General features: G+C 34.1%; 2 protein-coding genes across 3 annotated transcripts; one reads left to right on the top strand and one right to left on the bottom strand.

Annotated features, from left to right (window-relative positions):
* Positions 1–527: 527 nt before the first annotated feature.
* On the bottom strand, positions 528–2713 carry LOC8288068 (ubiquitin-fold modifier-conjugating enzyme 1). Its single transcript, XM_002509953.4, has 3 exons — positions 2301–2713; positions 2145–2206; positions 528–1005 (listed from the first exon to the last, which is right to left on the bottom strand). The coding sequence occupies exons 1-3, from the start codon at positions 2631–2633 to the stop codon at positions 876–878; spliced, it is 525 nt and encodes a 174-aa protein (XP_002509999.1). The 5' UTR covers positions 2634–2713; the 3' UTR covers positions 528–875.
* Positions 2714–4123: 1410 nt separating this feature from the next.
* LOC8288069 lies at positions 4124–25036 on the top strand. Of its 2 annotated transcripts, XM_015719875.3 has the most exons (27): positions 4124–4662; positions 5203–5362; positions 5615–5707; positions 5927–6029; positions 6180–6342; positions 11997–12171; positions 12770–12898; positions 13011–13610; positions 13701–14324; positions 15342–15410; positions 15761–15874; positions 15950–16195; positions 16945–16992; positions 17160–17303; positions 17758–17919; positions 18031–18093; positions 18679–18789; positions 18897–18980; positions 19063–19110; positions 19759–19833; positions 20350–20445; positions 22433–22513; positions 22591–22662; positions 23280–23324; positions 23425–23508; positions 23613–23716; positions 24318–25036. In XM_015719875.3, exons 1-27 carry the CDS (start codon positions 4466–4468, stop codon positions 24430–24432), a joined length of 4005 nt encoding a protein of 1334 aa, XP_015575361.2. In that variant the 5' UTR covers positions 4124–4465; the 3' UTR covers positions 24433–25036. The 2 variants fall into 2 exon arrangements, with proteins under 2 accessions (XP_015575361.2, XP_048226988.1); XM_048371031.1 differs by lacking the exons at positions 11997–12171; positions 12770–12898; positions 13011–13610; ... (17 more) ...; positions 23613–23716; positions 24318–25036 and adding an exon at positions 7553–8024 and having other exon boundaries at positions 4132–4662.
* The last annotated feature ends 153 nt before the right edge of the window (positions 25037–25189 follow it).

Below are 25189 nucleotides of genomic sequence, written 5' to 3'. Positions count from 1 at the left end.
CTGAATTCATTGCCAGAAAATCTCTGATGCTCTCCAGCATTTGTCAAAACCATTGGAGATTGTCCTGATCTGGAGAAGCATGGCAAATTGCAAAAGGAGTAACAGCGCATATTGGTAGAAAATTTCAAACACCCCGTGTATCTTTGTTGGATCATCAGTATCGCAGAAGAGGCTTAAGATTTCTGGCAGCTCTTCACACTCATAGGTTATCATTGTTCTCTGGTGTCCCACGATAAAGGCAGACCAAGATATGAAATCCATTACGCGAAGCATTGGGGTTGCCAACAAGGAGACTAACCTATGTAATCTGTATTAGAAACTGAGCTATTGGACTTCAAAATGACAGACTGAAATTGGATCGTGTATGAGTAACCAGACGAGTCAATATATCAAATCTCAAAATGAACCATAACTGAACAAACAAGAATGTCCAACTTTGTCAGAGGAGAACACTTCTCCAATTGTACTGGGAGTAAATATTTCTCCATGAACAAGATCTTAGCAAATACATTTAAACAGGATGTAAATGAAGAAAAAGCTCAAGATTTCATACCCAAATTTTATACAACATAACAACCCAGATCAAACACAGTGCTCATATAAAAGAAGAATAAGAGCTCTCATGATTTTCTGCATTTCAAGGAAGGATGCAAGGAGTTTCAAACTTTTGGTTTGACATCCATAGTTTTGAAATGCGGACAGTGGATGCATAAAATTGTTGTATCCGATCAGCTCAAATTTTGTAGTATTTGCATATAAATCGTACATCAACAAAACATCCTGTAACTTGCATCTACTGTCCCTCAACACTTATTCTCTTTGACCAAGCTTTAAATTACGCAATGCTTTTACAGCCAGTATGATACATTATATAGCTAAGATTCACTGGATGGGGTGGCATCATCTTTGTGCTTAATCATGCCAGAATCCACAAGGATGGGAACCTCTGCTGCTAGCCATGGAGCAAGACCCAGACAAAGTGCATGTGCGATGCCAAACCTTGGACTGGCCAATCAAGATCAAAATCATAATACTATCAGTTTATAATTTTAACCAGAAGAAATGGAAGAAGAAAAGAAAGGGAAAAAAAATTGGAAAGTGAAAACAGCATTTCAAGAAGCATGCACAAGCAATGGACCAATTATCAAATGCAAATCCTTTTAACAATTCAGCATGCTCATTCTATTTAAATCACTCGTACTCTATATTATGTTGAACCAATTCGCTGAAAATGTCACAAGCTCGTATTAACATTCAGGATACCTAACATTCTGCAATCAGCAAAAAAAAAAAAAAATCTTTCTAGATTCTTCTTTTCTTTAGTAATCTTCAAAGGCAGAGTTGCCACTTTGGTGATCCTCTTTGCCTTCTGTTGATAAGTTCTTCTCCTCACTTAAAAGATATTAGGGTTTTCAAACAGGGATTTTGTGCTTAAATACTTTTTGATGTTCGAAAATGTTCCAATCGGTTAGAGCTTTGAAATCTGTAAGCAAAATAGTGTTTTTAAGAGAGTGGGAAATATATGAGAATTACAGCTCAGAATCTTAGTTGTGAGCTTCCCAACACCTTTTTGCTCTACATAATCTCTAACTGTCTATTTCCATTTCTAGTCTCTTACTATCTAATTCCCTTTCCGTTCTTCTGAACATCATGCAACCGAATATTTAGCCTCAACCGAAGCCTCATTTCCTTATAAAACATTCCATTGGACATCTACAAATTCATCCTAATCAGTCCCTAACTTGAACTGTCAATTGAATCACCGAAATTTTGAAGGTCTATGAAGCTGTTCTACTATTAGTCAGGTTTATTAAAACTTTGCAATTGCTTAAGTTGCATTAGAAATAACCAGAGAGTGTATTCGCGTAAAGGTGCAAAAGAACACAGCCTACGGGTAAACCAGTGATTCAGAAATACAGAGCATAAAAAGGACGTATGAACTATGACAACCACTTATTTATTTGCTCACGCAGTAGAATTTTTCTAAACCCAAATAATAACAACATTGCAATATCAATATCCCCGGTCATATTAGTTCCTTGCCAGTTTACAAAAATTTATAGACTCTGCAATAGATGACAAATCCACAACTTCGAAAAAAGAAAATTAAATCAACAAGCACTAAGATTAATTAATAAACATACCAATTTTTAGCCCAAAGCGGCTTGAAATGAATAGTCAAGCAAATCTTCCCTCCTCTATACATCTACAAACACCACAAATAAAAATACAAAAATTAACAAATTTCCCTAAAAGCAAAACCTTAAAACACAAAATTTTGAAAAATATTAAAAAGAAACCTTTTGGGTCTTGCCATCAAGCTGAGGCAACTCAATCTCGGGAGCAGTAGACGGATAAGTAATGGGAATATCGAATTGGAGATCAAATTCATACTTGAGAAGGTTATGGACATACCAGCACTTCCCTGTCCAGCGTGTACCTTCTGGATTGGCTGCCGAGATTCGAAACCAGTCATTGTCTTTTGATTTATTCATCTGAGTGTATGCGATCAAAGCTTTGTACTCTTCCTTTAATCTCTGTGTCCATGCTGCTCCGTCTCTTGGACCTGCTTTTGTCGCCAGAAGTGGGATCTGTGTCAATGTTGATTTCGTGTTCGGATCCCATCCCTCCATTTTCTTTTGCTCTAGCCCCAACCCTAAAATCTTTGATTTCGGTGGCAAATTTTATTTGATTCTTGTACCAGTTTGTTTATTTTCTCCTGTCAACTTGTAATTGGTCAAATATGCATTTTGGCTCCCTCACTTTGGAATCAAGCCTAAATTGACACAAAATGTACTTTTTAATCAGATTAATACAATGATTTAGAACCAATTTAATTCATTATAAGGTTAATGTGTAGTTACTATATGATTTAAAAGTTTTATTTTAATAATTTTCGGAAAAAAAGTTTAGTTTAATAAAAGATCACTCGTCCATATAGTTATTAGCTACCTCTCTTTAAAAATCGAAAATAAATATAAATATTTAAAGTATTAACTATATTTAAAACTGATAAAATTTTATTTTTTAATTATGATAATTTACACTTTAATGCTATTAACCGGTTAAATTTTATTCCTTAATTGTGATAATTACAGTTTAATTTTATTTCAATTGATACTAATAGTATGAGTTAAAAATACTTACAAATTTCTTTTATTGCTTACATAAAAGATATTTCTTTAAATATATTAATTATTCTTATTTAGACTTCATATTTATATCATAATAATAAATAGAAAAATAATATGAGTAATTTTATATTTTGGTATTAGATGACCAACTTATATTTTATTATTTAGATTAATAATAATATGTGCTAATTTATATATCAGTTTGATGTATAAATAAAATGTACAGTAAATATAAACAAAAAATTTTCTTTAAAATTTTTATTTTTTGTTAAAGAGACTCGTATATGTCAGTTTGGATCAACTCAAAAATATTAATGCTAAAATAATTTTTTTTTATTTGTAATTTTTCATATCTTTTTACCGATTTGCTCTTATTGTTAGAATTGTATCATATAAGAGAGCTGTAATTGAAAATTAAAATATTAAATTAATTAATTAATATCAATTTTAAAATATAAATATATATTAACTAAATATATATTTATATTTTTTAATTCTATAACGATTAGTCAGTTTAACAATTTGACTTTTGATTTAATATAATAAATATTCGAATTTACTTTTTTCTATACAATTTTTTTAATTTATAATTTAACTAATATATACGTAAACTTTATTTTTAATATATTTAACATGTGAATTTATTAAATAAAAGTATATGCCAATAAATATTATAATATATAAAAATAAATTAAAATATTTATTGAATTAAACTAAAAATAAGAATTTAAACTAAATAAATAATAAAAATTTAGAAACATAAATATGTATTTGGGCACATACAATATAGATTTGACTTTGTATGTGCTATATGGGTCCTTCTAATCCTTCTAAGGACACATGCCGGTGGACAATTGGCATATGTGTCATGTGCCACATTGAAACATGTGATGACATGTCCGTTACTAGATAAATATGTATATGATGTGGAATGTGCAGTGTGGATTCAAGAGATGACGTGGATTTGGCGACATGACTTGTTTGTGAGTAAAGGATGAAAGGCAAAAATAAACACAACCGGCGCTCATTAGCGAGTGGAGTCTGCTCCGGTTCATCCAGAAAGCTGGAAAACCCAAAATCGACCCAATTCATAATAACTTCAAACAAAAGCCCTACATCTGCTCTTATATCATTCATCACTACTATTTCATTACATAAACAATAAAATAATTCCCGCTGGCTGTTTTTCAAGCTCTGATTCCAATTCCATCTTCATGCCGATAGCGATTCTGATAAAACCCTATTATCACTTTTCTTCAAAACCCTAAAAAGAAAAAACAAAAACAAAAACTCAACAGCTACATTGATACAACACCAATTTATTTATCCAAATGGCTTCGAGGGACCAAGCTCTCTCGCTCCTGACGGCAGCGAACAACCACAGCGATTTAGCAGTCAAGCTCTCTTCATTGAAACAGGCCAAAGACATTATTTTGTCAGTGGAGCCGTCTTTTGCTGCCGAGCTTTTCCCTTACCTGCTGCAACTCCAATTTTCTCCTGAGAGTCTCGTCAGAAAAATGCTTCTCGAGTCTGTTCTAAACCCTAACTCTTTGTTTTCTTATTTTTCTTGTGTCAATTTTCGGTCTGCATAGTAGAATTTGGTTTAGTTATTTTTGTGATATTGAGCGTAGCTTTAGATTTAGGGACATATTTGGGACTATTGTGTGCAATTTTTGTTTTAAAAGTTTGGACCCATTGCATTACCTACCAGGTTTCTCGATTCCTTTCTCTTTGTGCTTAATTTGCTTTTCAGATTATTTCTTTCACTCTCATATAGCTGCCGTGAAACAATGTAGTAAAACTGTAATTGCATGCGTGCTTTACCTGAAACTTTGTCAATAAAAAGCTAAATGCTTTATGACTCTTTTTAAAATGAACTTAGAAGCTGATATGCATCAGTAAATTGTTTTAAGCAGACTTGGGAATATCTTTTATTAAAATCTTTTGGTATATTAAAACGGCTATTATAAGTTTATTATCCCGTTTCATTAGAAGCTTTTGGTAGACTGGGTAATATATTCTTCATTTGTTGATTTTCAGTTATATTTTTGTACTGCGTGGCTGGCAGGATTATTGAGGAAATGAGTTTGAAAGCAACGGAGCATTGTTCTTTACTTGTACCTGTCTTATTGGAATTTTTGAAAGATAATGTTCCGGTCATTGCGAGGCAATCTATTGTTTGTGGCACCCATTTATTCTCTGCTATTCTAGAGGAAATGGCATTCCAGGTGTCTTTTTGTTTCTCTTTGGAATCACACTAAATGTTTGCACTGTTTTGGTATTAGTTTCTAATTTGAATTACTTTTGATTTTTATGTGGGTTTGCTTTGTTAAATGTTCTGTCATTATGATCTAGCTTAATTTTAGTCATTTTGATTGGTTCTTATCTTCTTTTCCCTTACATTTTGTTAATGGTAAATGATGCACGTTTTTTCTCAATTGTTTTGTATCTTATTATTCCTATATTCTGGAAATTTGTAGTTCCAACGGTGTGGTAAGGTGGAACGATGGCTTGAAGAACTATGGATATGGATGCTTAAGTTCAAGGATGCTGTGTTTGCAATTGCAGTTGAAGTATATTGAATTTGCTTTTTTATTTTTATTTTATTTTATAATACTTTGCAACCTATATGAGCATTTAGATGTGTTATATCAATGTATATTTCAACAGGAATGTTCTGGGTCAAGGACATCTAGTATATTGTTCTTATTTTCATTTGTTGTTGAAGGTTCGAACTATTTTGCTAATTTCGATCTTATTGTTGTTTTTTGGTTCTTAAAACTCAACTGTAGCCTGGCTCTATTGGGACAAAGTTGCTGTCGCTTAAATTTTTGGAAAAATATGTATTGCTTTTTACAGCAGATGCCAATGATTCTGATAAGTCTTTTGCAAGAGGTATTTGCATTCTGAACCTTAGTAGTTTAAAAGGTTTCCACAGTATAATTTAACAGTTAAATTTCCTGTCTAAGTCCTTTCAGGACTTTGCTTGTGTTTTATTTTTTTATCATGTTAATTCCTATGCTTGTTTGTCTCTTCGTTATACAGGAAGCAAACGATTATTTAACGTTTCGTGGCTGGTTGGTGGCCATCCTGTTTTGGACCCAGTTGCTCTCATGTCAGATGCAGACAGGACTCTTGGTATTCTATTGGACTTTTTGCAGTCGCCTGGCAGTCTTCCTGGTCCATTAATAATTGCAGTTGTAAATTGGTGAGGTTTCATATATTATTGGTCAATTTATTCATCTGTGCATTTGTTCATTGTGTGAGTTAGTGCTTGGTCCATATATTTTACTATCTGAGTAATGTTTGTTTTTTCCCCATCTCAATGTTTCTTAATTGAGGTTTGAATTTTGTTGGAAAGGGATATTAATTTTAATGATTAAGATATTGTTTATTATGTTATGTTGCTAAAACAGGAAGATAAGGTTGAAAAGAAAACATGTGGAAATAATATTTGTCAACTTGCTTGAAAATACCTTGTTAATTCTATAGACGCAGTGCAGAAAGTACTCTTAAGTGATGCTGCTGTTTTCTTTTGTGATTTCATTACTTTGTTGTTTTGGCTAATTAATTCCTTGACATTTCATTTGGAGTCTAAACAGCCATAACTTAGAAGTGGATCTCTTTACTCAGCTATATAGAGATGCATTCTGCCATCCACTGTGTGGTAGCCTTACAAATCTCTAGATCAATTTTTTTAATCCAGATGAACTTTGGTTTATTTTTGGCTTTTATATGTATTAAATGCAAACATCCAAATAATCGAAGGTACCATTTTCTGAATAAGCAATTGTATTCCTCTGGAAGAATCTTATGAAATGTGTTAATCACAACTGGATTCTACCTGTTGTATCTTTTTACAGTTTTCACCTGCTTAGCCATATAATCTAGCAAAGGTCATATAACACTCATGTTGAGGTGGTAAACATTTGTATAACGGATTGAACAATGGAAAGAATTTAAGAGCATGCATGTATTCTCTGTGTATCATATTATATTACCATGTTAGTTCCTTCAATTCTGGCTATTTTTGCAGTCTGTTTAGGACATATTAAGGTTATGTTAGTGTTCTGTGCAGTGGTTTATATGTAAAGTCAGTAAGCATTCTGATACTAGTGGAACGGTTATATTCATTATATGCCATTTTGTTATCTCTGACACTCCCTCTCTGGCCCCCCCCTTTTCAAAAAAGACTTTTTTGGGAGCTTCATCATGCCTTCATCTTTTTTCCTCTCATATGTTGTGAGTCGAACTACTCCCACACATTTGCTTTCATATGCAAATGTGAAATTTGGTTATAATGATAGTAAAACATACCATGTATTTACCTGTTACTCACTTCTGAAGCATCTTCCAATTATTGAAGGCCTTAGAATTTTAATATATTGATAGGGGAGTAAACTTCATGTTGCCTTCAGTTTTACTATCTTGAAAATTTTGGAGGGATAACTGAAGCTTGGAAACAGGTTGTAATAGAAGTTCAACTGCTTGTTTGTGGTATGATTGCATCATGCTGACCAGCTCTGTTATGAGGATTATTGGGCTTGGATACTGCTGCATTGGTGCTTCAGATAATTGGAGTTAAACAGGGCTGGAAAATGTTCACATTGTTTGGACACTTTGCAGAACAATTGGCCAGTGATAAGAATGGTTAACTGATGGTAAAATTGTCATCCCAGGTGCTGAGAGAGACTGGGTTGTCAAGCAACGCAGTTTATGCTTTGTAAACTGTTAAAGGGGCCATTTACATTACTGTTGTTTGAGATTCTGTATGCACATACAGCTGATGATTACTGAATTGAAAATGTATTATTCTTCTGTTACAGTTGATGCACATTTAATAGCTTAAATAATCAAAAGTTCTTTTTAACTGGGGATTACCCTGCTATATGTCTCATCTGACTTGTTTACACAAGGCTGCGTTTTTCTTTGCAGAGCTTTTATTATTTTATATTTGCTGCTTCTTAATGAGCAAAAATATCTCAGCCTAGTACATGGTGGTTCTCCTCTATTAGATTATTAGTTACAAATATCAAATTTATCATCTCAGCATAATAAAAGTTTTATGATTTCACTTTCATAAACCAGTGATTTGAAATTTACTGTATCATGCTTGTACCAACAAAGCTTTGACATAGAAGGTATTGCTCTTTGGGGACAGCTTCATTTTTAGCAATGGTTTTACATCAAGCAGTAATTTGTGCAAAATAAAGGCATGGAAACAAGCTGCTTTTGCTTCCAAAGTTGTTACATTGATGTAGAAACAATGATCTAAAATTGTGAAAGTTCTTGACATGCATCGACTTATTATCTGTAATAATTCATTAGGTGAACTAAAAATTGAATGAACGGCATTTTGTTTAAGACTCTGGTTAGGTTTAATTAAAATTCTAACTTTTCAAATAATTGTATTTCTCTAATACAATTAATTCTTATTTTGTTTCTTTCTAAAATTATAAGATTATTTTGTTTAAACTGCCATGTTTTCGTTTATTTCTAAAGCTACATCATTATTTTGTTTAAACTGATGTAAAAATGATCTAATTGTATTCAGTGGTTTAATTTCATCAACTTTGTTTTTTGTCTTTATTATTCCATTTTCATCTCTGACCAGTTGTAGTGTTTCTAATACATGTTTGATTCTTCTTTAGCTGTAAAGTGAAATACATAAAGGAATGTTGTTTAGTTTGTGATCTTTTGGAATGTAGTTGAAAAGTTGAGTTATATGCATGACATATTATATTTAACCATCAGATGAGGAATTGAAAGATGGCACAAGAGCTTTAATGTGCAAATTTAGTTTTTGAAAGCATGTTTTGGGTTCTGCAGCTGGATATGTTTTCATGGATACTATTTGTGTTCTATTGTTGATTAACTTGTTGGTTTCCACACTGCTGTGGTTGTACGTACTGTAACCAAGTTGGCATATAGTTTCAACGGATATGCAGAAAGTACATGCATTTGTATTTTGTTATCTTTGAAATCAAGGTTCTGAATCCTTTTCTATTTGTTAAAAGCTTGAAGCAATTATTTATATTTGGATGTTTTGGTAACAAGGAAAAATAAATTTCAAGAAATAAGGACTTTAATCAAATTTTGATTTGAACTATACAATTTGTCAAACTAATTAAGGGAAATATGTTAAGTTTCTATCAGAAGCGTTAACTCATGGAGCCTTGTTCAATTATGACAGTAGCTAGCTGAAATAAGGGCAAGTATGGAATAAATGTTTATTTATTTAATTCCAAGAATCTTGATGGAACTTGCCAGCTATCTATATTTTTCATGTGAAGAAGATGATAAAGAGATGATTTGTTACTTAGGTTTATCATATGCAGTTAGACTGCTACTTATTGTGAAAACTGGATTAGTTATAGGTTTCACATGAAGTGGAAGAACTCCTCTGGTCATGGTATTTAATGTCATCATTGTGGGTGGTTTTGTAATTTTAATGAAGTGTTAGAAAATTTTTGATATGGTTTATTTGATGATGTAAAAGCTAAATGATTATGACTTGTCGGGTTTTGCTTTCATTGGTTGGTTTTATGATTGACGCTTGATGCTAACTCTTTGGTTGCCTTATTGACTAGCAATATGCCTGTAAGAAATAGTCTGAGTTAGGACTTTAAATTGAAAATTGCGGTTAGGTAGCTTATGCCTCACCTTTCACCTATGTTTTGGTTGCTAGGATTTGATTTTGCTGGTGCTGTTAGCGTTTGGCATAGTTTGAGGATTGGTATTACAAAGTTTAGAATGCTTCTGATAATGTTTACATTCATATTGTATGATGTTTGACAGACATCTTCTATTTTCAGTTTTTATTAGTTCCCTTTCTTTACCTATCTGTTAAATAATGATAAGTTCAAGTGCTTTTGCAATCTATCAATTGCTTTCTAAATCTACTCACTTTGCAAGGACTGTACACACTGTATGGTGGGGAGTACTACTATTTATTGATCAGACAACATCAAGTGTATTGGTACTGGCCTGTAAATTGATCAGGAGGGCTAGTCCTATTTACTATCTTCATTGTTTATTGTATGTAATTAGCAGAGAGACCCCTTCTTGAATTGTTAGAGCAGCTGATACATTATTTTTTATTTATTTGAAGATATTATGACAAGATTATAATAGAAATAGAATGTTGAAATTAGTCTTAGTTTTGAATTTAACTGGCTTTTGGTTGAGGTTTCAGCTGCAAAAGATGGGGTATTTGACAGGAAGATGCTATGTCATATATGTATTACCACGCAGTTGTAACCCTATACCTATATAACTGAATGTGACAGAGGAATGTTGAGAATCCCAAACTAAGCTTGAAACTTTCTAGAAGAAGAATTTCTTGATAGAAGAAAGGAGCTAGTAATTACAGAGAGAAGAAAAAGGTTTTTATAAAACATTGCATGAATCATTCTAGACCATATGCTTTTTTCTTTTAGATTTCTTATTCTAGTCAAATCAGAATGCTGCAGTTGTAGAGGCGATTGCAATGAGTTTTGTCCTTAACCATATAGAAGTTGAATTGCAGCATCTAGTGGAAACTGTTGCTGTTGAAGCATAGTGCTAGCCCCATTAAGTAAAACTTATGATCTTCCATATCATTTGCTTTTGAGCAGTTAAAGTAATGGTGTGCCTGTGTTATGGCTGGTAGCATCTTTGGAGTTGTTGAGATGGATACAATGTGTTTGCTTTAGTTGTGATGCAGCAATGAATGTTGAGTATGTATTTGGCCCCCTTTTCTTGGGATGTCAAGGAACTTGGTGGATGTGAAATAAATGTTTATTGGTTCAGTCTCAGTATATAGGCAATTTCAGTGAACTTGGTTCTTGTTTATAGAAATAATGTCATCCTTTTGTTCTCTAGCTTTTATGTATCATATTGCTTAAAAATAGATGTTCACTAAATAATGCCTTGTGTATAAAGCAGATAGAGCATTCAATACTCTGTTGAGGGATATTGACACGTCGGTATTTGACGTGTCACATCAACAAGGATTATACAGAAAATAAGGAAAATAATTCTGACTCCAAAGTGAAATTTATATTTTTATGTTTTGCTTTCATTTTAAAATGCCATGCCTTCTGTAGCATAAGACTTCCATGCACCTAAATTTTTGCTTCACATTTGAAGCACTATGGGGTCTTTTTACTTTCATTGGACCTTGTAGTAAACAATGTGGAGTGATGGAATCCGAAGAAAGAAGAATTGGTTGAATCCTGAAATGTTGATTGTTGAATCATGACTATCAGGTTGTAGTTCCGTATTTTGTTCAGGATCATAAGAAATTTTGGGATGCCATGGAGCAAGAAATTGTAAGCAATGGGTAGGATAGATGAATCAGTTAAAAGATGTGGGTTATTTAGGCTTTCAGTTTCTCTGATCTGTTGTAGAATTCCATGGTTTATTGGTCAAGCTCTTCCTATAGAAAATCGATGCTGAGATGGTCTCAGAACTTGCAAGATGATTTGTAGATTCAGAATTATCTGTACCTCTTCATTTTTCCTTTTCCAATGAATGTGTTTCTTTATTCTTGTTTTGCTCTGCTCAAACCTCATGAATTATGTGTGCCCCTTCAACTCTGTGCATCTCTTCATTTTTGTCTTTGCCAATATCATCTCCTTCTGTCAAATTGTTGTTCTTCCAACAATTTTTTTAACCTTGTTAGGCTTTGCTCAACCTTGTGAATGTAAATGGCTATATTTTGTTTTTTCTAGTTATTATTTGTTTCAGCAAAATTGCTGTCATATTGGTCTAATGCTTGGTCTTCTCTATGAGATTGATTTCAACTACTTTGCAAAGCTATTATTGTTATCATACATATGTACAGTTTCTGATCTTAATCTAATAACATCTATTTGGCAGTCTTGCAGCTATAGCAAGGAAACGGCCGGTCCACTATGGTACTATTCTTACTGCATTGCTTGATTTCAATCCAAATTCAGAGATAGTGAAAGGATGCCATACTGTTAGTATTCAGTATTCCTTGAGAACTGCCTTTCTGGGATTCCTGCGGTGTCTGCATCCTACCATATTTGAGGTGAGGTTACATCATTTTAGATTTCCTTAAAATGTTTTAACTTCTATTATATCGATTACATCATTATACATAACGTATATTTGTATCTGCTGTTTCTAAACTACAAATTCTGGAAACATGGAAGCTCATAGTACTGGTATTTTTATGAATGGGGCAGAGTTCTGTATGTAGTTAAATTAGCATTTGCTGCTGAATATGGCACTATAATGCACAATTCTGGTTCAATCTCTCTGGGCAACTGAAACTCTTTAAATGTTGCAGTTCTATCAGTATGTAATTGGAGAACCATTATGTGCCACTATCAAGATCTTTCTCACAAAAATATTTCTCTTCTTCTATACTTAAATGTATATCAACTCCTTTCTTTGTTTTTTAAAAGTAAATGAGCTGATTTATTCTGGTTGAAGAGGTTCCAAAAGCCCGGCGGTGATGCAAAGTTTTGTTACTAAAGTTCTTTTAGGACAATTGCTTTATTATAAGAAGTGTTATAAGAAGTGATAAATTGATAGCACATTTGTTATTTATTGTGGTGGCTCCATAGTTCTGTACCTGCCCTCATACCTGACAACAATAGAGTTTGTTTTGCTTCCCTTTTCAGTCAAGAGATAAACTGCTTAGAGCATTACGAGTTATGAATGCTGGGGATGCTGCTGATCAAGTTATTCGTCAAGTTGATAAAATGATTAAAAATAACGAGCGTGCCTCACGTGAATCCAGGGTCAGCAGGGTAATTATTCTGTTGCATTACTGGCTATCACAATCATTTTCTTCTATTTTTATAATCTAGTTGCTGTCTTTTGTGGAGTCAATTGTCACTGAATTTAACTTCTGTTCACTAGGATGATCAACCATCCAGCCAACCTTCAGTTTCAAGTGATCAATTGAGAAAAAGATCTGTGCCTCTAGATCATGAAGAACTCACTAATGGTCATGAGGTGTCAGCCAAGCGAATTCGTTATGGCCCTATCATGTCATCAGCCATAACATTGCAAATAAATGATTCTGTGGAGGATTCAGTATGTGTCAATGGATCATCTTCTAACGCTCCTTTACTAGACAGTGATTTGACTCCTGCAGAACAAATGATAGCTATGATTGGTGCATTGCTTGCTGAAGGAGAGAGAGGTGCCGAATCGCTTGAAATTCTTATTTCAAATATTCACCCTGATCTACTAGCTGATATTGTGATCACTAACATGAAGCATTTGCCTAAGAATCCCCCACCTTTGACAAGGCTTGGGAATGTGCCAGTAACTCGGCAAACTGCTTCTTTGAGCAATCCTACACAATTTGTGTCACCATCTGCTTCAACAAATTATGCTTCTACAGTTTCTGCCACACAAGTACCTTTTGCTGCAGTAGTTGCAAACAGTTTCTCATTGTCTGATACATCCACTGTCAATAATATCCCTGCAGATTCTAAACGTGATCCGAGAAGGGTAAAGCAAACATGCTTGTAAAGTTGTATTGCATTCTTTTATATATATATATACACACACATTACAATAACTTATTGTCAATTGTGCCAGGATCCCCGTCGCCTGGATCCGCGACGTTCAGCAACACCTGTTGGAGGGCTGTCCATGCCTGTTGCAGATGATACTGGTGCTACAGAACCTGAATTTGATGGTTCAGTTTCATCAAGTAAACCTCTTTCAGTTCCTGCTGTGACATCTGCTGAGAATTCTCATGTGCTTCTGTTGTCAAACAGCGAAAGCGATGATAAGACTCTAGAGAGTCCAATGGTGCCTGAAACTGATGAATTAAGTTTGAAAGAGGATGGTTTCAGTAAACCTGAGGAAATTGTCCCCGTTTCAGAAGTCAAGGCTTCTTCAGACCATGCTCTTTCTCCTTCTCACATGGTTGATGAGGATTCTGTTACATCAAAGTTGTCAGATGTTGAAGTGACATATGGGGATAACACATCTTTGATGGACGTTGATCAGAATTCCCCTACTGTTTCAAACTCGTCCATTCCTGAAGAAACCTGTCAGGACTTACCGCAGGTCCCATTTTACATTGAACTAACTGAGGAACAGCAAAGAAATGTGAGAAACTTGGCAGTTGAACGGATTATTGAATCCTACAAGCATCTGTCTGGGATTGATTGTAGCCTGAAACGCATGGCATTACTTGCTCGATTGGTTGCTCAGGTAGAGGCAGCGCAGCTTTTGATTGTTGAACTCTTTTTGGAAGTATCTTTCTCTGATCGTTCAATGCTTTTAAGCAATTTATCATTCTGCTGAACCTTGTGACATGCAAATTGGTTACTTTTTTTTTTTTTGTTAATCCAGTTCTGTTAAATACACTATTGCTTTGTATACTAAGAAATAAAGGTTTGTTGTGGCCTGAATCTTCTGTTTCTAAGCTATCTTTTTTTATTAATTTCATCAGAAAGAAAACTGGAACTAATTCATGTAGCCTTGGTATGTGGTAGCATACAAGAAAGCACAAAAAAGAAGCTAAACCAAGAAGAACAATTAGGATAATATTCTGAAATGAACTGAAGTAGCAAGTGAACAGAAACACCCAATGAAATTTGATGGATGCTACTGTTATAAGAAAGTTATAGAATGTTCAGCATCATCAAAATCCCTACAGTTTCTTAGCAACCACACACCTAAATAAAATATACATTCTGCTGAGATGCAAACTAAGATGCTGTTTTGGCTGTGAATGAAGATGCAATTCTTTCTGCTAAAGGGGATTGATCAAATAAAAGATTGAGCTTGATCTTAAATTGGTTTTGGCATCACACTTCTCTTTTTTGTCTGCATAAGATAAGTACAACGTAGCCTTTGATATACTATTCCATGTACATATGGGATAAACGTTAGCATGATTTGCATTGGTGTCAGTAACTTGTTATTAATATTGTGCAATAATGTGAATAAGAACTTCACCTGGTTAATCTATGTAATTTTATTTCTGTTTCTGGTTCAGTTTGACATTTGTGCGATCAATTACTGCTTTATCTTATCTTGTTCTGCATGTAGTGAACAACATAATAGGTTACTTTAAAACCTGACTTCTGAAGGTTTAGTTACTATCTTGGAGGTTTGTTTGTCTGCTTTTACTTCTTACTTTTTATTTTTGGTGTTTTGGATGCTAGTTAACATCTGAAATTGCAAATTATGTTTTATTATTATTATTTTGGCTTTTTGCTTCAGGTTGATGAAGATGATGACATTGTCGTGATGCTACAGAAACAAATTGTTGTGGATTACCGGCTGCAAAAGGTGTTTCCTTTTTATTTTTTGACGCTGGAACTATGGATGACTTCTTTGGAAATGATCTGTGGCTAAAATATATCCCCATATCTACTGTGTTAGTGTGATAGTTTTGAATTTATCTATGGTCATAGTCACTGTTGGATAGGCTCAAAATTAATCTGCTTTTGAATCGCAGAGCTTTGTATGAGTATTCCTATATGCTACTTCTTTGTGTCAATAACTTTATGGAGTAGTTAATAATGGATTCCACGAGTATGGTGATTGGGCATTGTGCAAAGCAATGTGAATTTTTTTTTATAGGTTAATTGCTTTTGATTAAAGCTTTTGCAATCTAACTTTTTCTTGTGTCTGGTCAGGGGCATGAGCTTGTAATGCATATCCTGTATCATCTACATTCTCTTATGATTCTTGATTCACCTGGAAGCTCCTCATATGCTTCTGCTGTCTATGAAAAATTCGTCTTGGTAGTGGTAGGTACTCTTTTAGATGGTTCAATGGTATATCTTTTGTGTGAGATTTTGATTTTCACAAGACTTTCAATGTAGGCCAAATCTCTTTTAGATGCTTTTCCAGCTTCAGACAAGTCCTTCAGTAGACTTCTTGGCGAAGTTCCACTTTTGCCAGAGTCTGCCTTGAAATTGTTAGATGATCTCTGCTCCAGTGTGGTTTTGGATTCCCATGGAAAAGAGGTTCATGATGGTGAGCGTGTCACTCAAGGCCTTGGTGCTGTGTGGGGTTTGATTCTAGGTCGTCCCAATAATCGGCATGCATGCTTAGATATTGCTTTGAAGGTAAGCAAGCCATGTGAAATCCCATAGCACTAGAAATCGAGATTTTTATATTTTGATTCACATTTATAAAATATTCACATTAAGTGAATTATGCCCCTTCCTAGATGTGGTAAGATAGTTGGATGGTGCGCCTTGGAAATTTTTAATTATGATTGATGAAAGCAATAATGATAGTTGCGATAGTGTCTTTTTTGCCTGAAAATCAGCCTGGTCTTAGCTTATTGCTTAGTGACCATTGATTCTGAAAGAAGGTATGCTCGGTCAAACCAACCCGCCCTTCAACTCACCAAAACTGGACTCTTCAATTTAATAATTAAAAGCAGGTAATAGGTTAATTTTTTGTTCTCTTCTCCAAACACGGTATCATTGCTATTTCATGGATGCTATGCTAGGTAAATGTGGAAAGGACTGTTAGATTCAAATATTTCCCAATTGTGAGACAACTTTTACCATAAACTGTTTCTTTTTCCAGTCCCTTTGTTCAAATACCTTTACATTACTATCAAATACCTTAATTTTGCCGATCTGTTCTAGGATCCACTAACATCATAGTACTGACATAAAATTTATTATGAAATGGGAACTTCCCCACAAATGCATTAACCTTTTTCTCTCACGTGAAAAGAAAGCAGAAGAATGAGAAGGGGTAAAGCCTCCATGAAAAATATTGAACCATGCAGGCGTGTAGTAAGTACATATAAGTATTACAACTTTTAGTTTTTACTGATGAGTTTCTATCCTGATTGCAGTGTGCTGTTCATTCACAAGATGACATTCGAGCAAAAGCCATCCGGCTGGTATGGATTCTTTTTACTCATCATAACTGCAAACTCTTGCTAATTTCCTTCGCAAACTGTTGGTTCAGCTGCCATTTGGAAGTAAATTCACTTTCTCCTGCCTAGGGGAAAGCTATAGTTCATGTTTTATGAAGCCTAATCCTTAATTTTTTCACTGTTCTGAACAGGTGGCAAACAAACTCTATCAAATAAACTACATTGCAGAAAAGATTGAACAATTTGCAACAAAGATGCTACTATCTGCTGTAGATCAGCATGCATCAGACACTGAACTTTCACAGTCTGGCTCCATCGACCAAAGAGATGGGGAGGTATGGATCATGCATTTTTCTTAGCATACTTCGTCTTCCACGTCATTAACACCAAATATTAATCTCTTAATGGCATATTAGGAGCACGAGCGCCACAAGTTTTACTTATGTATAGCATGGTACTGGCTGCTTGTTAAACTCCACGTATATGGTAAAATGCAACAACATTTAGTCAAGTCCCAATCAATGCATAATCACATTTGTCACCTCTAAAACTTAATTTAACTCCCTGTTTGCTCCCTGACATATTGGAAAACGAGCATTACATTTATGAAGTTCCAAAAAAATGTGTGCCATTTCTTGAAACTGTTTATAGAGAAATAGTCACATTGGTTTTCAAGGTGTACGCCTATTATTGCATTTGACTTGGAAAATGGAAACTTGGAAAAAAGGTTTTTAATCCTAGAATTTCTTTTGATTACTGATCCTTTCCTTTCCGTCTGAAAATTCTCAGGCCGGAAGCCAGGAGACATCAGTCAGTGGCTCTCAAGTCTCAGATACTGCAAATGTTGAAAACAATAAGCAGAGTGCACAGCCAGTAGTAAAAAATATGTCAATAATGTCCTTGTCTGAAGCTCAACGACTAATTTCTTTATTTTTTGCTTTATGCACGCAGGTTTGTCAAACTTTCAACATTATTAAGAACTTTAAAAGTTTTGTGGCCATAAATGTTTTTGTTCTGGCTTGCACTTTTTTAAAAGATGCTGACAGCCTTCTCTCTTTCCAGAAACCTAGTCTTCTTCAACTTGTGTTTGACATCTATGGACGAGCTCCAAAATCTGTAAAGCAGGTTTATATAATTTATTAGTTTCTTTTGCAACTGTATATTTGATGGGTTTACACTTTATAAGATGTCATATTGGCCAGTTGTCAAATATTTGAAAGCTTATATTTGCCTGTACTAATTTTGTTCTGATTTAACCCCAATTATGCATCAGTAAGAATTCTTAGAACAATGCCAGCTAAAGCATTTCAACTATCGCTCAGCTTCTGAATCTGTCATTCATGAGGTTGAACTCATTTATTTGATACATTGGTATTGTCCATCATTCAGGCTGGTATGAGTTGGTCTTCAGACATGCCGACTCTGCTAAAGAGCAGACAGATGCGAGTTTATCGCACAGTACATTACTTCTCATCACTTAGAGTTTAGTTCTATATGGTATTATTACATGATCCAAAGTCGGCCACAGTAGTGCCCTTCTGTTACCACAGTACTTCTACTCTCTGTTTGGAGTTGAAGAAATTTTGTGCCTTGTTAAGGTCCCCACCCAGTTCCCCAGCTCATTTTCCCCCTTTTTTAGGACTTGAGCTGGTAAATGTAATGCTACTGGTGTTCCTCAACTCCCCAATTCTAAAATAGCTTTAAATGCAGGCTGTTCATCGCCATATCCCTATTCTTATAAGGGCCCTAGGGTCATCTTGTTCTGAGCTGCTCCGTATAATATCTGATCCGCCAGAAGGATGTGAAAATCTTCTGATGCTGGTAGTTACCTTTTCTCCATATCATGGAATTCTGTTTCAACTTTGAAATTTTTTGTGCTCTAATCTTCTATTCATGAATGATGCTGAAATTGTTTTCTTTTCGGCTAGGTGCTGCAAAAATTGACTCAAGAGACAACACCATCTGCTGATCTAATTGCTACTGTTAAACATTTATATGAAACTAAGTTAAAGGTTTGCTCAAAAATTATGTTTCCATTTATTTGTCTTTCAAATAATTATCATGGTGTTGATGTGGCATATTGTTCTCTTGCAGGATGCTACTATACTTATTCCAATTTTATCTTCACTGTCCAAGAATGAGGTCTGCTTCACTATTTGTTTCTTACTTCTCTTTAAATTAATTTCAATTTGTACATTTTTGCTCTTTCATTTAATGGCAAAATATTTAGAGCTGTGGGCAGAAGTGACTCGAAAATTAGTAAGATTTTTGTTGTGCAAACTAAAAATAATGATGACCTTCCTCTTTTATAAAATTGAAATCAAGAGCGACATGGAAGTTTATTGCAATTAAAATCAGAAACTGATGACAAATCCAACCTGATATTGGGCAGTTTTTTTAAATTTTTTTTTAGAACTGGTTTAATTCTTGTAATACTATAAAAGAACTTTAATGGGATGTCCATTAGGATCCATGTTAAATTACCATTAAATAGCTAAGTTCAATGCCGGATGGAAAATATATTTGATCTGGGATACAACATGTAATAGAATTGGAGAATGAGAACTTCAGTCTGTGGAGGAGCTTTATTTATAATGATATTCTGTGTTCTATCCCTCCTCCCCTACATTTTTGATATCCATCTATCTAGTTTAATTCCACTAGGACTAGACATTGATGAAATGTATGTAAAAGTTTCATGTATTGGAAAATCTGGTTTTGTTGAAAGTTTGTTCTGCTGATTTGCTGATTTATATTTGTAGTTGGATTCTAATCATTTAACGGTCACAGGTGTTGCCTATTTTCCCTCGGTTAGTTGGTCTTCCAATAGAAAAGTTCCAGATGGCACTTGCTCATATTTTACAGGTAATGTGAATGACTTGAGCAATTTTTTCCTTGTTAACTATTCAACATCATATGATGTATTTATTTTGCCTTGTTTTTTAGTCATGTTACTCTTCTGATTTTGTGAGCCTGGAGAGCACTTATGATTTTGCTTGGGTTATTTTGTTCTTTTTATCAAGAAAAATGATAAACTAGATTGCTGCCCCTTTGCTGTTAAAGCTTATAAGCTGGTGGATGTAGAATTCTCTTTTTGATTAATATGGATTAACCTCTGTTTTGGGGGCCATATCATCAATTAGTACAGTTGTCCTGAAGAATGGTCAGCTGCAGTGATTTGGTTGAACTACCTAAATTATGTTAACAGGGAGATTTTATTTGCCCTTGTTTCAGTCCTTTGAGTAAACCAAGCTAAAGTTGGAATTCTTTACTTTGGTTTCTTAGCTGTACTTGCAATTATCTGTTATACTCTACCTTTATAATTTCTTTTGCCTTGTAAAGGAAGAAACATGCTAAGAAATTATAGCTTGCACATGGCAGGGTTCAGCTCATACTGGTCCAGCTTTAACTCCTGCAGAAGTGTTAGTTGCCATCCATGATATCAGCCCTGAGAAAGATGGCCTTGCACTCAAAAAGGCATGCATTTTTGTGCTTCTGAATTTTGCTAGTTTTGTTCATAAATAAAGCCTTAGTTTTCTACTTCAAAGACTATGATAACCTTTGTATTCTTTTCTGTCGCTATTTTCATAATATTATCCATGGACAAATCTGTACGCTTATTATATAGTGTTTAAACATGTTGGTGATGTTGCCATTGATTATGATTTGAGAGGTAAAGGATTAGATGCATGGCGGGCAGGATAGTTTGTGCACAAATTAGCACATTTCTAAGGCATCAGCATGTTGTAAGCAGTAGGGGTGGCCACAGCATATGAACTGCCGGTTCAGATTGAGGAACTGCGATTTTACAGCTCCACAGCCCTTGGAACCACCCGGTTCTAGTTCACTGCTCCGGCCGGTTCCAACAGTGTCAAAAAAATTGAATTCCTTTTAGAAATTACAAATTTTTTTTTTCCTTTTCTTATGGGTTGGAACTGGCCCTGAACTAGTCTTCCCCCGCAAACCGGCCTGTGGCCGCCCCTAGTGAGTAGTCAAAAATAATATGATTATGGTTCTTGATCGTAGGTGGAGTCATTTTGCTTGGGTTATCCAATTTCTATTGTTAGCTAGAGTTGATATTTAGGGTTAATTACTATAAAGTCCCCGAGATTCGAGCATAGTTAGGATTCTTTCCTATCCTTTTTAGGATTGAATTAGTTAGTCCTCGACGCTTATGTCCATTAACTATAGAGTTCCCCTATTAATTTTTTGTGTTAGTCAACCTAGTCAATGTACTAATACTATTAATTTTTGTATTCGTCAATCTAGTCAAAGTTTAATAAATAGGAAAAACTTTCAATTTGGGTCTTAAATTTAGTCTCAAGTTAAACTCGATGAAATAAGTCTTTTTATTGAATTAGAGCAAAATTATTTAATTTTAGCATAATTTTAATCCCAATATCAAATTTAGGGCAAAGGTTTATCAAATTGAGTAAATGTTTAATTTTAGCAATTTAGTTTTCACAAAAAAAAAAAACTAATTAATTTCTTTTACTTGATCTTATTTTTTGTTTTTAGCACAATTTACTCAAAAGTTCTAATTAATTAATTAATTTGATATTAATCAACTATCTTCAATGATTTTTCTTACTATAAAATTAATTTATATATTAACATGCAAAATTAATTTTGAACTCATGATTATTATCAGATTTTCATATATTTACGTGAATAATAGAAAATAAATTATCTTTAAATCATTAATATCTTAAAAATAGATAATATTGGTATGAAAAAGTACATCGGTGCAAATATTCTTTAAAATGCTAAAAAAATTATTTTAACGATGTAAAAGAATTTTTAGTAAAAAAAAAAAAATTTTTTTGTTAAACATTATTATTAAATTTCTTTAAAATTAATAAAATGTTCTATTATATGAGAAAATAATTCATTTATATTGAATTTGATACTTAATATTAAGTTTTAAGGGCCAAATTGAATTTTATTTTTATTCATTAAGTCCTTTGATTGGGTTGACTAACACCTGAAACTTCTTAGGAACTTATAGTTAGCGAATATAAACCTTAGGGACTAAATTAATTAGATTGTCACACAATAGGGAAAGAACCATACTTAGGCCTTACCTCACCGACTTCATAGTTATTATCTTAATTTGAAGTGAATTTTAGGATAGTTCTCTTGCAATGTGCATATGTCAAATGCCTGTCAGGGAGTATTTTGCAGGAAATTAGATATAACTCCGAATTTCTGGTTAATAACTTCTGTTTTCTTTTTAATTTATGATTCCTTTTTTTTATTATTCTTCTTTTCCCTGTGGAGTCTTCTTTTTTTAGCACTTTAATCAAATTATTCACCCCTCAGTGAACGCTGATCACTGGTCATTTTTGCTGAACCAGAAAAATGACATTCTATTTCATTTTAGAGCCTTCATTTGGTTCCTCCTTCAGTTTCCTTTGCTCTATGTCCAGACTAACGTTTTTATGTTTCTGTTTGATGTATGCAGATAACAGATGCCTGCTCAGCTTGTTTCGAGCAACGCACAGTCTTTACTCAGCAGGTTTTGGCAAAGGCCCTGAATCAAATGGTGTGTAAATCTTGATATTGTCTGCTGTGATTCACAAAATCTAGTTCAATACTTGTATTAACTGTTTACATTTTCAGGTTGATCAAACACCTCTGCCTCTACTTTTTATGAGAACAGTGATTCAGGCAATTGATGCATTTCCTACACTGGTAATTTATTCTGTGAATTTCAAAATTCGTTCAAAATCATATTCATATTATGGAAGCATTTCATCAACTCGTTAGTTTCTTTTTTCTTTTTAAACATAGGTTGGCATTCCTGCTGGTGCATTTTAATCAATATTTAACTTTTCCAGAAAAAGAAAACAAATGCCCCATCTTATTACACTAAAGACCCTTTAAGACTCAACTATTTCATGCATTAAGGTAGGGTATACAGTTATTTAAGACGGTTCTCTTATCAGTCGTGTTATGATAGCTATGTTGTCATCAGCTGTGAGTTTCAGTTTCAGGTAAAGCATACAAGATTTTACTTTTTTGAGTAGATCTAACAGAAATTAAACACGTCGCTTTCTGCATGATCCATTAAAATGTTGTCAACTCCAGTCATATCTAATCGTTATTTGTGGGTTTTCTCATAATAGTTGTTTTTGTCTCATTATTGTTTATGTTTTGTGAGATTCTTTTTTTTTCTTGTTTTATTTTTAATGGAAGTAATTACTGCTTATTTGAAATTTCACTATGTGAGAGTGGAATAATTCTTCTTTTCTTCTTTTCCTTGTGGAAAATCAAAGTAATTATAAAATCTTTATCATGCTGATCACCAGGTTGATTTTGTTATGGAGATACTCTCTAAACTTGTGACTAGACAGGTATGCTGGCCTTTTGAAATTATAGAAAGAAGGTTGACTAACATGCTTCCTCTTTTTTGTTTCTAAGACCACTTTTCTTTTGTGTATATATGGCATTCAGGTCTGGAAAATGCCGAAGTTGTGGGTGGGGTTTTTAAAATGTGTGTCTCAAACAAGGCCCCATTCTTTCCGTGTATTATTACAGGTATAACATGGCTGCTTGTCCCGCCAAACTTCCCCATATAAATTACCCCTTGTGTATTCTCAAATAATTTTTTTTTCATTTTTCTTTTCTGATTCTGCTTGCAGTTACCACCTCCACTGCTTGAAAGTGCTATGAGCAAGCACTCTAATCTCAGAGGCCCATTGGCTGCTTTTGCAAACCAACCAAGTATCAGAACTTCACTACCTAGGTAAAGTTTTGATGTATCTTGTTCTTGAAAGATCTAATTGAATTCTATTTTTTTATGCATTTATTGAGTAGTTTCGTTTGGCAGTCTGTCCTATCTTCTATATGGTAACTGCAGTTTTAATGTATTAGTGCATCATAATAATAATTTCATTTTTTACTATTTAACATTTCTTTCTAAAGGAGTAAGTTGCTCAACTATTATACATCTGTCAAGGGGTATGAAAGTACTAGCATATCTGTCAAGGGGAGTTAGTTGCCCAAATTGTGTGGTGCGTGTAACTTTTAGGAACTAAGCTTGAATCTATTCTTTGGTTAGTGTTCCCGTGTGACTGCATTATCTAATTACGGGAAAATGCACGTATTTAGGCCTTGGCTCTTACAATAATTGGTGAGACTCCAGCTACTGGAATCATGGAAATATGTATATCAATGAAATAGGCTACCAAGATCCCTTTTCTTTTGTTCTTATTTTCCGAACAACACCTATATTTTCTAGTAAAATTATAAGATTTGGAAGTTTCGTTGAAGTTAGATCTGACTTTAAATTGTGCTCTTGCGAGCATTTCTTTTTTGGTGTTAATTGAATGCATTGCGTCTTGCAGATCAACACTAGCAGTTCTTGGTCTTCTCAATGATTCACAAACACAGCAACCACATGTCGCCTCTTTACACACGTCAGACAAAAGTTCTTCAATTCATGGAGCAAATCTTACATGATAATCAACTTATAAGAATCAGAAACTGACAAATTGTATAGCAAGGCATTGTTGAAGACCTTCCAGATGCTGGTCCTCATCCAATGGTTCCACTTACCACAAAGGGGAAGACAAATTTGCTGCTTTCAATGGATGCTGACATGGATAATTTTTTATCAGTGGTACTGAATTTGAAGTCAGCCGGGCAGCTGAAGTTGCCCTTTCTGCTGTCTTGGAAGAATCCCAACCCTCTCCTCCCCCGGCTGCTCTAATAGTGTATCATAGTTGTAAACTCTTTCATTCATGTTCCGAATTCGCAGTGTAATTAATTCCTTGAAATTTTGATTTCTGCTCCAGCCTATTACGGGCAGGTCCTATAAAAGGTGCAAAGTTGGTCGGTATGCAGAGCGAGTAGGTTAAGTCGCTAACTGTACTCTTAACAGGTGGGGTCCCTTTCTGCGGACCAGGGACCATGTAATTTAAGGAATGATTGTTAAGCCGCTATTTATGTAAATATGGCGGCACCGTCCTTTGCATGATTACAAGGACTGATCTGGTCTGGATGACAAGAAGAATAAGAATTACATCACTATCGTTTTCTTTATCAAAATATTCCATTGACACAATATGCTATTCTTTTTCTCTTCCCACACGGATAGAAATATATTATCATTATTATTTACGGTTAATATTACATTTGATATTTTCCCCTTTTTGGGGGAATGCTGTCTAGACAAAAATTCTAAGCTTTATACTGTTATTCATCTTCATATTTTCTT

Source organism: Ricinus communis, chromosome 2, assembly GCF_019578655.1.
Source record: "Ricinus communis isolate WT05 ecotype wild-type chromosome 2, ASM1957865v1, whole genome shotgun sequence".
NCBI lineage: Eukaryota > Viridiplantae > Streptophyta > Magnoliopsida > Malpighiales > Euphorbiaceae > Ricinus > Ricinus communis.
This window is presented reverse-complemented; position numbering and strand designations above follow the sequence as displayed.

Coding starts and splice junctions, on each gene's coding strand:
- LOC8288068 (XM_002509953.4), bottom strand. CDS start 2,633: ATGGAGGGATGGGATCCGAACACGAAATCAACATTGACACAGATCCCA. Junction 2,207..2,300: donor TTGATGGCAAGACCCAAAAG/GTTTCTTTTTAA, acceptor TGGTGTTTGTAG/ATGTATAGAGGAGGGAAGAT. Junction 1,006..2,144: donor CCGCTTTGGGCTAAAAATTG/GTATGTTTATTA, acceptor TTGATTGGCCAG/TCCAAGGTTTGGCATCGCAC.
- LOC8288069 (XM_015719875.3), top strand. CDS start 4,466: ATGGCTTCGAGGGACCAAGCTCTCTCGCTCCTGACGGCAGCGAACAAC. Junction 17,920..18,030: donor TTTTTGCTTTATGCACGCAG/GTTTGTCAAACT, acceptor CTCTCTTTCCAG/AAACCTAGTCTTCTTCAACT. Junction 18,094..18,678: donor CTCCAAAATCTGTAAAGCAG/GTTTATATAATT, acceptor CTTTAAATGCAG/GCTGTTCATCGCCATATCCC.